Source organism: Sebastes fasciatus, chromosome 8 (genome assembly GCF_043250625.1).
Source record: "Sebastes fasciatus isolate fSebFas1 chromosome 8, fSebFas1.pri, whole genome shotgun sequence".
Classification (NCBI taxonomy): Eukaryota; Metazoa; Chordata; class Actinopteri; order Perciformes; family Sebastidae; genus Sebastes; species Sebastes fasciatus.
The window spans coordinates 26,018,417-26,034,912 of NC_133802.1; the positions used below are offsets into that span (position 1 = coordinate 26,018,417).

At 40.5% G+C, this 16,496-nt stretch overlaps 1 protein-coding gene across 1 annotated transcript in view; it reads right to left on the reverse strand.

Moving 5' to 3' along the window:
* nphp4 (nephronophthisis 4) overlaps window positions 1-15,737 on the reverse strand; it is a 178,853-nt gene extending 163,116 nt beyond the window's left edge. Inside the window, exons 1-3 of the mRNA XM_074644653.1 lie at window positions 15,652-15,737; window positions 15,379-15,558; window positions 14,069-14,206 (exon numbers count right to left, since the gene is read on the reverse strand). Coding sequence (XP_074500754.1) covers window positions 14,069-14,206; window positions 15,379-15,555 — 315 coding nt within the window. The 5' untranslated portion in view covers window positions 15,556-15,558; window positions 15,652-15,737. The remainder of the gene's footprint in view (window positions 1-14,068; window positions 14,207-15,378; window positions 15,559-15,651) is intronic.
* Between the last annotated feature and the right edge of the window lie 759 nt (window positions 15,738-16,496).

The window sequence follows — 16,496 nt, forward strand, 5'->3', positions numbered from 1 at the left end:
TACCGTGGTGCTAACGTAGCAGCTAGGTGGCTCAAGCTAACGAGCTGCGGCCGTGCTCGGTTTGTGATAGCCACGTTGATATCGCGGCTCCAGCCAACCGATCACTACTTCACAGACTCCAAATAACGTCAAAATCTCAAGATGGCAGCTCCTGTATCCGGGATATTTTAGCTTCACTTTTGTACATTGGGAGGAAGTGGAGACGCGTCGTGAATCTATATATACAGTCTATGAGCTAAACTGGTTGTTACATGTCAAAATAACAACTCTTAAAGCAACAGTTTCTTTGACCAGCATAAAAAATGATACATCAATGCTCCATAGCAACTGCTATCCACTCCTGTGTCAACTCAAAAAGAGCTCAACGGGACATCATGTCAGTCACTACTGATTGATCGGGGCAAAGTAACACCACCTCCCAAAGAGAAAACGTTAAACTTTAACACATTGTCTGACCGATTAATGAAGTGAAACAAAATGGCAATGAGTCTGATTATCAGGCTACTCTAATACTCTAATACATCCACAGAGTCATAATGTCATCATTCTTACCATTTTACTGTTTCTAAGGCACATTGGGTCTCATTCACTAAAATGTCCACAGAAATGATCTTACTTTGTGCTGATAAAAAATACCATATTGAAGAATGGTGCAAACCAGGCAGCAGTTTTATCTCTTGCTGAGTAGCTGGTAAATTTGGGAACCTTGTAAAAAATGATGCCTACATCTTCCCATTAGCATAATACACTCCTGAACCTTTATATACTGTATAAAGAGGGCCATTCTGCAGGATCAGAGATGTAGAAGTGGATGAGGCAGCTAGTGAAAACCTGAAGCATGACAGGTGAAAAAAGAACAGGAAGTGTAATGGTGCTGATTGAGAAGTTGAAGGGACAAAAAGTGCTCCATTCTATCATCTGAGTGACTGGTGCGAGGAAAAAGAGAGGCTTGGACTTCATTAATGGAGGCAGTAAATGTGTCCCTGTGGTGTGCAATGTGGCTGAAGTAAAATAAAAAAAAAAAGTGGTTTGATATAGAAGTTTATGTCATAAGGACAAAACAGAGAGAGGGGGAAAAAAAAGAAAAAGAACAGGTGGAGGACAGGAAAAGCTGATTTATCAGCCAAAGATGAGAGGACTGCAGCAATTACTGGAGAAACAGCCCAATTATGTGGAATCCCTCCAAGGAATGAGGGTGACAGTGATGCGACTTTCATCGACCAGTAATCCTCATTTTTCAAAAAATCTCCATGTGAGGCTATTTTAGGCTACAGAGAATTTAAACAGCTAGTGGAGCTATTTAAAGGTGACCAACCTTTCACTGTCACTGTAAATGAGGATGCCCGGCCAGCATGTATATGACTGAACCTCAATATATTTCTGGTACTAAACGAAATGTGTCCATAACACCAAGAACTGAAAACTGTCAAATAGCGAAAGCTGGCATCAAATGTCAGATTCATAATCTTGTTTACTTATTGTTTGATCTGATAGTTCCTGATTTAAATCAAAATTTTGGATGATAAACAAAGTAGCTATCGCCCACAATTAAAAGGTAGAGAATAAAAACATTATGATAACCTGGCAACCTACTAGGAAGCGGCAGAAGCCAACACACGAGGAGGTAGCCATCATGGAGGGGGGTAATTATTAACAAAAAATAAAATAATAATAACATTAGGATTCAGTTGTCAGTGTAGAATTGCGAGAGTACACAATTCAAGAGTGTGCAAGCACTCTGTTACACACACACTGTCACGCACGCACACACAGCGAGAAGACGAACCGCGGCTGTCAGGCAATTACAAAAGCATCCCAAAGCGGTGGTGGGATTTTACGCTTGGTAACACAAAGTTTACAGATATTAGAATAAACAAACTGTTGCTTTATGAATTGAATGCATGTGATATGAACAAATCAATGAATATGTATACTGTATGTAACAAATGTTTTTTTTTAATATAAAATGTGAGCACATTTATAATTTAAACATTTCCATGGTGTTTTATTTATGCCACGCATCACTTTTAATTATGGACATAATTACGTAATTTTACGTCAAATCAGAATTTCATACGACTTGACTTGTGACTTTCTTTACCTGAGCAATGACTTGACGCGTCTTGCTTGACTTATAGCAGGGACTTGACTTCACTTGCTTGATTCTCACCACAGTAACTTGGGACTTGAGAGTTGACGGTTAAGACTTGAGACTTGCACGTGTAACTGAGGCTGCATTCACACAAGATCAGGCATTGCAGCAATTTGCCATAGGGCTGTGCGGAGGTCTGGGCAAGTCACTTTAATGGCCCATTACCTGCAATGATTAACGTCTTTTGTTCCCTCATGGCTGGGTTGTACAGCTCTGGATGGCCAGTTACATGATTGGCCACCGCGGCTGACGTAAGGTTGTGTTTCTCCAAAAGTTGAATCTGTTTCTACTTTTCCGACGCAGGCTGCTGTGTTTTTTTTTTCGGCACCCCCTGCGGCCGCAGCCCAAACACACTACCCTCATTCAAAATAAATGGAAAAAATTGCATTTTCGCCGAACCACATGATCTCGTATGAATGCAGCCTGACTGCTCAAACACACCGTTATCACCTGAAAGAAACAGACAAACTCTTTCTCTCTAGACAATATGGGGAAGACAGATACTGACAAAGATGGATAATGGCTCCAAATTGACTCGGGCATTACAGATGAAGTTGAAAACGGACTAAGGTCCTGAAGGCAGAGGGAAGGTTGAGTCTGAGTTACATGTGTCCTGACAGGTTATATGCCCTGGATCATTGCCAAGGCTGGTCTGAGACCGATGAGAAATCAGCAAGATGAAACAACAGTAGTAGTGCAGTTATTCTGACATTGTCCTTGCTTGCTTCAATGCCAGTCCAAACCTATTATCAGCATCAACACTGACTCCATAATAGACGCCTGCACACAATGAAAACCTCCTAATCAGCACAACTCCCCATAACCTTCCCCGCTCCTCGTTTTTAGCTTCAGTGCCTCTGGTGTGCGCCGCCTTGTCCCCGACTCCAACAAAATCCAAAGAATCTGCATTCTACAACATCTCCAGCTTTGCCAACGACAGATCTCTGCGCTTGCTGGGTAAAGTCTTAGTTTGTCACCCAGGTTTTGGTCTCCTGACATTTTGTAAATCCTGTCTGAAATGCCTCACAGACAAACCGCGGGCACTGACTGTGAATGCTGGAGAAGCATCACAATAGGGGAGGAATGCAGGAAATATTCAACGATGAAAGGATCGGAGGAACACTGCCAGACTACAGATTCAAAAAGATATTCTAAAAAGGTGCATTTCAACAAGAGTTGATATTGACATGTCAAAGCCTGGAACAACAAAGTACGAGACAGACAGAATCTCTTTCTTTCTCTCTGTCTCAGTGTCTCCTCTTCCCTTCTCTACCCCACACACAGGCAATACAGACCCCCGGAGGAGCTGATAGCAGAATTATAGGGACAAGCTCACGGTGTGCGTCTTTGCATGGGTGGAGGGAAAAGAGGGAGTGACGGAAAGAGATATGAGCCAGCACAAGAGGAGTCAAGTAAGAATCAAGTCAATACGCCCCACACACAGTAGAAATAAGTCTCACACACACACACACACAGACCCAACACCTCCTCGAGGCTCTCATCTCTCCCTACTGTCACATCGGCAGTAGCTCTTGTGGCCCTTGAATTCCACACACACACCTACAGTATATAGCTGTATTACGGGGTGTGCCACTCCAGTGTGTAAAGCTGTTAAGCAGCAGCTGCTCCGCTAGATGTTCGGTCCCCTTGTTGCTGAAATATTGATCAGTTCTCGGGCAAGGCAGCCTGGAGTCTGCGCCCCCACCATCCCCATGTATAATTGAAGTGTATATCTCTTAGTGTAGCATGCCAGTTGGGAGAAGGAATTAAGCCCCGAGGTAAGCTGAAGGCCTGTCTATGCTGCTGTAGCAGCTCCTTCGTCCATCAATCATGTGGCTTTTCACACAGAAGGGTTTCATAGGCTCGCTACATTTACTAGGGGAAGTGCCATGCCTTGTAAAAAGAGAATGGAAGGCAGAACGTAACAAGACTCAATATAGGCTCATGTTTTACTGCTGGCCATTTATCTGAGCTCAAGGCAGTTCACAGGAGGACTCCTTTGGGCCATTTTGGTCTAGTGAGCATTCATACAGGGGCAATATGTTAAAGGATTATTATTATTATATTCCTTATTGTCAACAAATCTTGTGAAAAGACAAAATAAATGTGTTAGTCTGTGGCTCTGAATAATTTGACTTCCAAAAAAAAACTACAGTGCCCATGTTCCAACACGACATCACGCCAAAGCGTGTAATAGACCCGCCTGTCCACCAGAGGATAGCGTGTCAGTGTTGTTTTTTTTTGCCTCACGAAGGCGTAAATATTACACGCATGTATAAAGGTGCAGTACCAGCAGGGTGCAAGAAAACCACTTAGTTAGTTTTAGGAAAAACAACGGAAAACATGTTACAAACGTCACTAACAAAACAACACCAGTCTCGAACACCGGCCTCCTGGTTGAAAGTCCTGTGGTAGTTGGACCCATCCACCTCTCCTACCGCCATAAGCAGTCTTTCTCACTTTTTATTTTACGTCACCAGCTCTGAGCGTAGCATATTAACGCAGATGCATTTATATTTCAGTCAGCACAGACTACACGGCGTACACATGACAGGCCTAAAGCAAGAAAGTCGTTCTTATTACACACTTTTGCCTTGTGCATTATCTTGTTATTCACACCTTTTAGTGTGACCGGGCTGCATGTTCATGGTAATGAAGGAACATGTTACCCAGTGCAACGGTATGAATAATTACTTATATCAGGCTTTGTATACACAGCCGATACTTGTTAGTAGGAGAAAATTAGTAAGAGAAAAGTCACTGTCAATAGTAAGAAAAATATGCAATATCTCCTGCCTTATCTTTTAAGACTAACAAATCCAGTTTTCCTATTTGTTCTTCATATATAAGGTATACATCTACCAGCATATTGCCTCTGTGGTGGCAGTGTTTACAATTTCCTGTAAACATGTACTCTCATTCATGAAAAATAAGGAATGAATGAGAAAAAGTATAGCACACAAGCAATACTTGTGACTGACTACATAGACAATCATACAAGAATGAAAAACACAATAACACCACAGGAAATACAGTTGTGGATGATACACATTGGTTCACAGAGCAGGCTGAGCAGAAACATATATCCAGATTTAATATTAACGTCACCTGCTGTTTAACACACAGCTCGTGAAAGAGTTTGTGAAACATTCGGCTTTAAATCTGATGGTTAACAGACAGGTTTTATAATTAGCCTACAGCTATGCACTTTAAAAAAAGCCGACATTTTCAAACCAGGTGTGATGCATAAATCTCAACATTAAACTGAGCACATACACAGTGAGGCAGCGCAGATTGCTGTCAATAATATCTCTCTGCGGTGTGGTGCATACATATGTTAAGGTCATGTCACTAGTCTCACAGTCCCTTAAGCCTTCCATATGGAAAGAACAGGCCTAATCAGTCTCTTTAATTAAACCTCCCCAAGACGTTATGTAAATCTATACAGCAACAGGTTGAAGAACATATAGGCTACAAAGTGTAAGCCATGCATTTGAAATAAAAGGTGATAATTGCACCATTAGAGCAAACACCGCCCACACCGTATACAGTAGGATGTATGTATGCAAACACACCATATGTTGTGCATGGTTACATCTCTAGTCAGTGGCTCTACTGTCTCTTTTACTGCGGGATAGCTGACGTCAATAGTCAAAGTTTCAAGTCTCAACTACCACAAAACATGATAGTTTCTGAACAACAAACATTAAGAGGACATTGAGTGGATTGGATTGAGTTTTGGATTGTTTTATCAAACTACTACCAAGGTCAAGAATGAACATTGACGCTTAAAGGCTCTGCACATCCACATAGTTGTTTTCAGTTAACTTGACTAATTGCACCTCTGCTCAGGTAGACATTGGGCAGATATGCTGGAAATGATGTCATGTCACTGATCTTAAAAGGGATAATACGGGTGTTTTGAAGTAGGGCTGTATGAAGTACTTATCCATAGTAGGTGTACTACTTACAGTATATGACGGTTGGCGTGCTACCAGCAGCAAGAAACAGACAGGAGCACCTGCACCAGAGCAAAGCAATGTCCTGCTGTGGACGGGGATGGCAGAAAAACATATTTTAGCCACCTAAAAGAAAGGCCCACCTGAAAAACTGATATCCGTTTAAGTGTACGCTATATTTAGAATATTTTCCGACGGCAAACTGAACTGAAAGTGAAACGTATCTATACTGTTTTTGCCATCTGAACCTGCTGGTTTTGGAGAGAGCATAGATAAGTTTCACTTACAGTTCAATTCCCTGTCGGAAAGGAGAAGGAAAGAGCTGTCTGACAGCAAGATAAAGCTGTAAAAAATATTCTAAATATAGTGTACACTGAAGCGGGTATCGATTTTTTAGGTGGGCTTTTCTTTTAGGTGGCCAAAAATATTTTTTTCTGGCATCCCTGTCCACAGCACTGTATTGCTTTGCTCAGATGTCAGTACTCCTGTCTGCTTCTCGATGCGGGGTCACACCGACCGTCATCTACTGTTAAGTAATACACCTACTATGGATAAGCACCTCATACAACCCCACTTCAAAACACCCGAACTATCCCTTTAACATACCAATAAGGATGATAAAAGTTGACCTGTCATAACAGGTGCAGCTGGAGAGAGATGTCAATCAGTGCTGAAAATAGGTATAATCAGGCAAAGTGAAAACACCTGCATGGGTGTGGGGGTACAGAAATATTTTACATTTTCCTAACATGATTTCATTCTGCAGCTATTCATTGTTTAATGGGATTACTGTCACTTTTTTTCCATTGTTAAACCGGTAATTACTTCTGCTGGCAGTAAGGATGGGTCCTGAAGAGTGAGATAACTTCAACAAAGTGAATGAAAACACAGCAAATGCTAAGCATGCATAATAGTTGTTCCACAAAGAATAACTGTTAAAGGGTAACTTCTGGATTTTTCAAACTGGACCCTATTTTCCCATGTTTTTTTAGTCTAACTGACTAATAGCGACAACAATTTCTGAAATTGCTCCAGCATTGAGAGAGAGTGCTGTAGACCGCAGGTGCTCACAGGATGCAATATGGTGCTATTGGGGGAAGCTGTCACCGTCATTTACATCCACTAAAAGTGCTTGTTTTTGCCATGACAGGCTCCGATTGTTATTATAAGTGTCTGACATTATGGAAAGCGTCTCGCTCAAGGAGAAGTCTCGTTGTGAAATCTGGCGATGTGACGTGTTGTCGGAAGACAACGGTGGAATAGTGGAATACATCCATGGCGGAAACGCAAGAGCCAGCCGGGCAGAGTTTGTTGTGTTGGAGTACAGAAAGCGTAGCTTAGTGTTGTCTAAAAGATTTTCAATGTCATGGCTGAATATTTAGATGATTTCCACAATGTGGAAGAGGTCATTGAATTTGAGTCCAGTTACCATTTAATTGCTTTCAGATAAGGTCCCTCTGATATTTACAGAATTATGAACGAGAAGCACTACCAGTATCGATACCGGGATTAATAAAATCCTATCCCAAGACGTCAAAACGTAGAAACCTTGACATGGCTACCAGCAGAAACATCCCACCATGCTGTCCATAATCTAGAGGACAAACAGAGAAGCAGCATCATTCATAAACCTGCTAAACAGAGGTTGTATCAATGTTTGCTTGTATTCATCCCGAAACATCTAAAAACTTATCAACAGGGAGGAACATAATTTATTCTCTAATAATTTATTCTTTTCTTGTGGAGTTAAATTAAGAATTGACACGAGAGATAATAGATGTCAATCAAGTGTGCATCAATCATACGTGATAGACTGCAAACACTGTGAATATAGCACACAACAACAAATATACCAGAGTCAAAAGAGAAGTTTTTCTTCAGCTGAGCCAGCCTTTCTGGAGTATGTGTCTCCTTTTAGAAAGCAAGCCAAAAGTGGGAGGGGTGGAGGCTTTAACTGGAGCTTCGTTACAGCACTGACAGCTTAAATTTGGCAACATATTGTACGCTTTTAAGGAGAAACTTGTGCTTTACAGGATGAATGTGACTACTGCCACATTTTCATTACTCCAAGCCCAAGTTTGAACCATATGGGATTCTTCACTTTGAAACCAGTTTGCTCTTTAGAGAACAACTATTCAAGAAACAAAAGCGGAGGAATTGCATGACTGGTGTTCAAATGTTTTCCCATCGGTGAAGCACTGTCTTCTTCTGCTCTTCACTGCTTTGAAGTCGTGTAATAAGGCTGTGTTGCGCGTTGGTGCATATGGTGTTGTGGGGTATTGTTTTCATCACATTGTGGGGATCAAGACGTGATAGTCCACTCTGCTGTGGGGCTTCTTTAGTTAAAGGTAGGGTTAGAGGGTTAGCATAAGGTGTAGACATGTGGTTAAGGTTAGGAGAAGGGAATAAAGGGTAGAGAAATATGTGTGTGTGTTACTCCCAGTTTATTCTGTGCAGTGCTACCTACGTCATGCCAAACAGCATTTGGAGACCTATAAACAGAGGTTGCACGAACAGGAACAAAACTTGGCCTTTTCTCCAAAGCCCTGCTGTCGGCCTGATAATGTTGCACATATGAGGAGAAACCACTGGCTCCCTGTGAAGGCAGGGAGTTCAAATGAAGTGATCACAGTGAGAGACGATGCAGAAAGATGCACATTTCTCTCTGCCTCCTCCAGTCTCTCAACTCCTCTGTCTGCGCTGATTGTAGCACAACATTGCCCTCTGCTGTCCACAGCTTTCACTACCTTAGACTGAGGAAAGTAAGGAGAGATACCTGGTAGGAAATATCCCAACAGCTGTCAAATAATCTGAGTCATGATGGGAGATAAACAGCAACTGGTGAGAAAGTGCAATAGTCTGGGTGTTTAGGACATACTGGACTAAAAAAAGATATCAAAAAGACTAAAAACGTCGACAGGCTGTAAATTGATTTTGCTTAAAGCTTCAGTAGGCAGAACGTTTTTGGCATCATTGGGCAAAAATTCCATATTAACCTTTCAGAATATTGTAATTCAACTGTTTTCAGGCTTTCAAAAATCTAGGGAGTGACGGGAGACCTTGCCCAATCACAGGTAATTTCAGAAAGAGTTTCTATTGAGCAATCCAGAAATATTGATTCATTTTTGATCAGTGCTGCCTAGTTTGACCGTTTCATTGGAGTTTGCGAGTGATAGAAAGCCGGCTCTCATAGACGGCAGACTCCAGCCTTTGATTGGCTGTTTTTTGTCTGTGAAATCTTGCAGATGCCATTAGGAGCAACGGAGGACACAGAGGCACATGATTTTTTATATACAGGATATAGTGACCGTTTTCATAAAAATAACTTGTTTTAATCATATTTGCTCCAATTCTACCCACTGCTGCTTTAAGGGATCCTTATCAAAAATGTTTTGGCAATGTCAAGGCACATGATTTTTTTCAGACTACCTGTCTCATGCACTACTGTCAGGATATGGTGACCGTTTTATAAAAATATGTTTGAATCATATTTGCTCCATTTCTACCCACTGCTGCTTTATTAGAGATATTTTTAAAAAGCACACAGACAGAAGCCGATGCAATGCATTGATCTATCAAAATCCAATCAAAGCAAATGTACAATAACCTAAATTTCCTTTGTGCATCCAAGCAAACGGACCTAAATTCAAGCTACGGTCTATATTTGTCAATTTATTGGGCTAAACAAGCTGCTTTCCATATTTAAAAAGCAGCTTTCACAAGATTTGTCAAAAATCAAACTGTCCCCAAATGTGCACTCTACTTTCAAAAGCAAAGCTTTATACGTCAGACTTGACAGCTCAAAAACAACTCGGCACAAAAAGCAACAGATGTCGTCATTGTCACCAGACGTCTTGCCTCTGCTGAGGAAGAAAGAAATGCAGAGACAAAGCTAGAAAATAGATTTAGTAAGAGCTCCCTCTTTCTCTCTTTAATCACTGCGCATATTTGCTTTTCACCAGATATTAAAACCAATCCATCATGGCTGACTGAGGGGAGGTGGGGGCATAATTTTCACGGCGCTCCTGTAACATAGCAGAAGATCCCCCCCTCTGACATTATTTAGATATCAAACAGCAATTTGCCACTCATAAACACCAGCATGAATGTGAGTGCATCGGGCCAAATCCAATAAAAAAAAGCTGGTGCAGCTCTTGCGGCACGACACAGAGAGGGCCAGCCCCACTCTATCATCCTGATAGGATATGATGTGGTTTATATTATTACCCTGGATGGATAATGGGATTTGGACACTTATTGGGATACCAAGTGGGTTTTTATACAGGCTACGACTATTATGGTGGATCAAAGTATGGCCGTACACCGTGAGAGATTGTTCGATCAAAAGAACATCAAGCAGAGGAAAGGGGAGAAAACAGATGGTGATAAAACTGGAAATCAGAATGTGCCGTAGCTGTGACTCATTGCTGTCTCTGTAAAAAGACTTATGCAACACTCTGCATTTATCAGCCGGCTCCAGCTCTCACTGTATTCTTTCCATTAAAAAAAAGACTTTCTCAAAACATCCTGTACAACAGCTCACACTGTAAGCAGATCTCCACCATACAGAGGAGCTCAGCAGAGCTCTGACGCCATCAGTGGGGGACTGGCCTCCGACCAAGATGTTCAGAGGCCTTCAGATGTTTGATTGAGAGAGAACACAGACATCCAGCTGTTCGCCATGTATCTGCTCAAAAATAACATAATGACTTTGAAGAGATGGTAAACATGATGCTGGGAGAAACATTTTCAAAGGATGAGACCACATAGGGGTAAATAGGAGTTGAGTCTAAGGTGCTAAATGTGCGATTGGGAGCATTTCTATTGCCTCCGCACGGCTCTCAACATGGCAACGACTGAGCCGGTGGCTCGTAGCTAACACTGCTAACAGCGCTAACAGTGAAAACAACGGCAACAGTGCTGACAGAGCTAACAGTGTTAACCTGAGGGGGAAACGGAGGGTCGGGCTTATGCTTCCCCAACGGCGCAGTCGGTCGGGACGGCGTTATCAGCTGTAACCGCCGTATGAGCGCAGTGCAGAGCTAGTGGGGCACGCTCATATGCATGACCGTGCACTAAAAGGCACGCATGGCCGGCCCGGCTATGTCAACAAAGCACAGAGAAGCTCGGATTACAACACACAGAGGGGGAGAGACTTCATTCTCTGCTCAGGTAGACATTACTCCTCCTATATCTTTACATAGCAAATATTTGTTTGCTGCTATATTAATGCTCTGGATAACATATTGAGCACCTTGAACTTTACCCACTGTACAGGAAACAAGCCGCCAAAGCAGCCTGACATAACAGACCGGAGGGTGCTTAGCTAAACAAAAGAGATCCTTTCAAGTTGAATAGATACCGTGAAGATAATCGGGTTTGTGGCATATTTTATCAGTGTCGTATATTTTGTCTTCAGTAGCTATGACATTCTCTTTAGCATTTTCAAGAAGCAATTGTAAATTTCATCATCAAAGCACATCTTTCAAAGAGTAAATCACGCAGTTTGACATCAAAAAATGGTTTCTTTGTTCCGTTTGTGAATTATGATTACAGAGGAGAAATAACTCAAAGAACAATGTAAGAAATGCAGTGCAACAAAGTGAGCCTCGAACGCCACATATGACTGAAACAGCAGGCCAACTTCATTCACAATGACTTACAGAGAAAAGTACATTACAACTACAATCCCAAGACAAAATACGCCAGTAAAGGCCCTGACACACCAAGCCGAAGGTCAGCTGTCAGGCACCCTGCAGTGTGCTGCAGTGTAACCCTACATGGTGAAAGGCTCCACACAACTTAGTTGAGATGTTAAATGCGATTGATGGATGCAGTTAAGTCAAATGGTCCATTTTGAATTCACTGGGCTTCTCGCAGGGTTTTATGTATCTGCTGCTAACAAACCGGCGCTGGTTCTTAGCGCCGGGCTGCTCAACCTGTCGATCATGAAAGTTTAACCTATAATGACAGTGAGCTGGCAGAAGTGTCTGTTCACTTGTGTGGATGAGCAGAGAACTAATTAGTTGCATCTGAACATCTTAAAAGAGGCAGACGTACTGCTATGGAAAACACTGGATGTTGACTTCTTGTACACGCCGATTGCAAATCAATCAAATCTTTTTGTTCACATCTGTTCTGTGGGAGTGTGAAAAATGAGAGGGCTGAGTTGAAATAGCAAAACACACCAAAGCCTCCACAATGTGAATCTGCCAGCATTTCACAATTGAAGGTGTGAACAAGATGCTTTCATGGTTTTACCGGGTCATTTCCAAAAAATTTGCAGATATGCAATGCCAAGCTCAACTGCTCCAAGCACACTGATCCTCAATACCACTACGCCTTTAAACAAGGACATGTTATTGACTCTTTGCCCTACTTGGTCCAGTCACACCTGGTGTTTTCATTAATTTTAGCTGATTAAACCTTATCTAAAAGGGTACACACACATTATTCACTTCTGTTGAAGGCCGCAAGACAGATGAATTCAAGTGTGCGTTTCCTGTTTCGGTGAAATCTCCAGCCAGATTCACAGCTCAGAGTTCACCTTTATTCAACTGTGACGAGCGGATGTGCTCGCTCGGCCAATAAAACACTCATGCACTGTATTTGGAAATGGAGAAAGTTATTATTTTTGTGTGTTTCATCACTATATGTAGTACATTATCACACTACCAAACTACAAACTATAGCGTCACACTCATACACCGTTTACAGTTTGTGATCTCTGATCAATATTCATTTATTACTCTCATAACAGGTGACACCACGTCCTTTTCCGTGTCCGAGTGCAGGGGAATTTTGTGGCCGTTTACAGCCTGTACTCTCCTAGTAGTACCGTTATACTTGTTAGGGTGAAGTTTGGTGACTTCACATAATTCTTGCATATTGCCCTGCCCAACATCAACCTGGGCAGCAGTCTAATTAGCCGAAGTAATTTTGCAAGTCAGTGAGCAAGAATGCTTTATGGCGATATTGAATTTATTTATGATTTTTGCATCAAGATGATGAATTACTTGTTTGTTTTTTTAGGTATTTCATTATCTGGCTTAGCCAAAAACAAAAACTCCTGTCTGGTTATTTTATCCATCAACAGTTTCTATATCAATCTTCTAGAAAATGTAGTATATCATGATATGTGCTGATATTGCTAAATAAAAATTATATATTCCTAGTTGTTTGCTTGACAGATCAGTGCCAGCTAAATCTGATCAAATCACACACACACAGTCCTGATGAGGGAGATAAGAATAGTTTTGGAGTATTAAACTCAAAATAAATAATACTTATGGATATTATATTTCTGAACCTCAACTTTGTTATACTTTTTCAGTGTTGCTTATTTACTCACGACTGTTGAATGTAATAGAGAAATACTTTGAAATCAAGTTTTCAGGGGATTTAGGGACAGATTAACTTCTTACATTGCCGCAGTCTCTGTGTGATTTAGAACCTAGCTATAAAAAGCAATGTAAAAGGTAGCTGATACAATTTGGATTTGTATCCACAATTTTCATCTGAAAAATCATCATTTATAACTTTTAAAAGTTGTTGCTTCACATAAAAATATGCTGTTTTTCAACTTGACTGGAACACTTAGAAGAATTTGGATGCAACTGGAATCACTTATTGGCAATCAAGGCAGTTTGTAACTCGCTGAGTTTAGGCTGACAACGTTCTCAAGAGCGCAGCAGAACACAGTCCAATCATCAGTGCTAATTGAAAGTCTTGAGTGGTGGAGCTTTTGAGTTGGTTTTAATTAAATAATGGCTGTGCCAAATTAATGTAATTAATGCTTGAAAGGGCATTGATCTCGCTATATAATCACCAATCCACTGCTTATCAAAACAACATGAGAGGAGTTTTAAATAGAGTCTGCAAACTTAACACACAGTGAATCACAGCTGTGCATCATCTGCAGTTGTCTGGTCTTATGTCATTGTGATGGTAAAGCTACCTCATTCAAGGGGATCTTGTTGTTTTTCATCCTCTGGGGTGGGCTCTTCCATGTTTTCCCAAAGAAGTGCTGGTGGTTTCTATCAAACAGGGTCACTCGCAGTTGGTAGGTTGCATCTTGTTCCCCCTCTGACATCTCCTGCGAGTAAAAAAAGGAAAACACCCACATTATAAAAGTCACAGGTAATCCTCACCCTCAAAGGATTTAGATATAAACATTAAAATCCTCCAATTTACTTGCTCAACTTCTCAGCAAACATCAGAATCTGGTTTATTGTAAAGTAGGTTTTCCACGTACAAGTACTTTGCCTTGATGTGAGTGAGTTTAACTCAAACAAGACTTTAAATTCTGCATACTTGTGGTGGTGCACCAATTAACACACATTCCACAAGCATCTAAGATAAGATAGATAGATAAGATATACTTTTATTGTCCCCGTGGGGCAATTTTTCCTGGATTCCATCCAACTGCAGTTACAAACACTAAATTAAAACAGCATCCACAACAATAATAAACGATTCCACACAAGACATGGAAACAGTTCCACAGAAACAGATGTTTCAATACATACACATACTATCACACACACCATGGCAGGTATTGCACCCAGGAAGTGCACTGCATCTTCTACCGTCTTGCCCATATTGCACAGACAATAGCCCAATATTACACAGATGCAACATATTGCACTCTCCCAATTAAACATATTGCACTGTCCCTATTTAACATATTGCACTGTCACTATTTAACATATTGCACTGTCCCTATTTAACATATTGCACTGTCACTATTTAACATATTGCACTGTCACTATTTAACATATTGCACTGTCACTATTTAACATATTGCACTGTCTAAACATATTGCACTGTAATTATGATAGCTTTATGTTACGAGTTGTTGAGAAGTTTAATAGACATCAGCAAGAATGAATGTTTGTAACAGTTCAATCTGCACTGTGGGATTCTATAACTAAATGATCTTATGTGTTTCTTATTTCCATGAGACATTTATGGATTAGGATTAACTGTGGTGTTGTTTGGTGGATTATCTCTATGCCGAATTTACAAGAACATCCATAGCATTGCTTACACTGGTATTTTATAGTGGTCAACTAACTGACCAGTTAATAAAATACAAAGTCACCTTTAATTATGAACTTTTTGGATGGAGTTTGGTTAGTTTTCTTCAGACGCTCTGTGACGTATCATAGGGGAACTATATCATATCTTTGCTAAATAATGACAGTCAGTAGACTCTACTACACAAAAAAACTACGCTGAATTTACGTGCGTTTAAGGAGCTATCACCTGCGGGAGGTGAGCAGCAGTGAGTCGGCTGAGGCTGAGCTGGAAGCCCTGGTTCTGGATGAAGTGGCTCTCCACAGCCAGGCGGACTGTCTGACTGGGCGGAGGAACCACCCGGCTTCTCTCAAACACTTCTCTCCAGCCGTCTGCCATGGTGAATACGTCTTCTGCTTTCACCATAGTCTGTAGTTAAAAAGAAAGATGAGAATGACATTGTAAAAATTCAGAAATGTAGCGTACAAACGAGTTGTTAATGTTAATGTTCATCATCTCTACCCGTGAGGTTCAGACTTTCAAACCCTCCGCCGCCATATTGAAATCGGACTCTACAACTTGGTGCAGAGGGGGTTATACGAATAAATTAATGATTTCAAGAGGAGTATTCACGGAACATAAATAATACAATTAGTAAGGATTTAACATACGAAGGAGTTGTTTATGCAAGTAGTGGTTTAACTCCGAAATTTTACAACTAAACGTAATTTCATAATATTCGCGTTTAATCCGCTAACCCTTTCATTTGGTATGTTCCATCGCGCAGCATCAGTTGCTATGGTGATGTTCACTTTGCCACACCGTGCAGTCCACAGTTTATAATCATCCATCAATGCGACCAAACAAAAACATCCAGTTATTTCAGTACCATAAATACATTAAAAAAATTATATTATATATATATACAAATATATATATGAATATTTATATATATTTATATAAATATTTATGAATATTTATATATATATATATATATATATATATATATACAAAAGTATATATATAAATAAATATATATATATATATATTATAATACAGAAATAAATTTGATTATTTAATAATTACTTTAAAGATATTCTTAAGATTATTCGTAGTAGTAATATTACAACAGTCTGTGGTGACAGAAAACACCCAAATAGCTCATTAAAGCTTAAACATTTCATCTTAAAAGGTGGCCCATTACAGTTAAAAGGGTATATGGCACTTTTAATGGCAGTGTGAGATAACGTCCCGTGACTGCCTGTTAAAGTTTAGGAGTGTTCAGATCTTATTTGGCCCATTTGGTCCACTCTTATCTGACTTCAGTCTGTCTGGGACTAGGGGGAATTAAATTGATTGCCATGTTA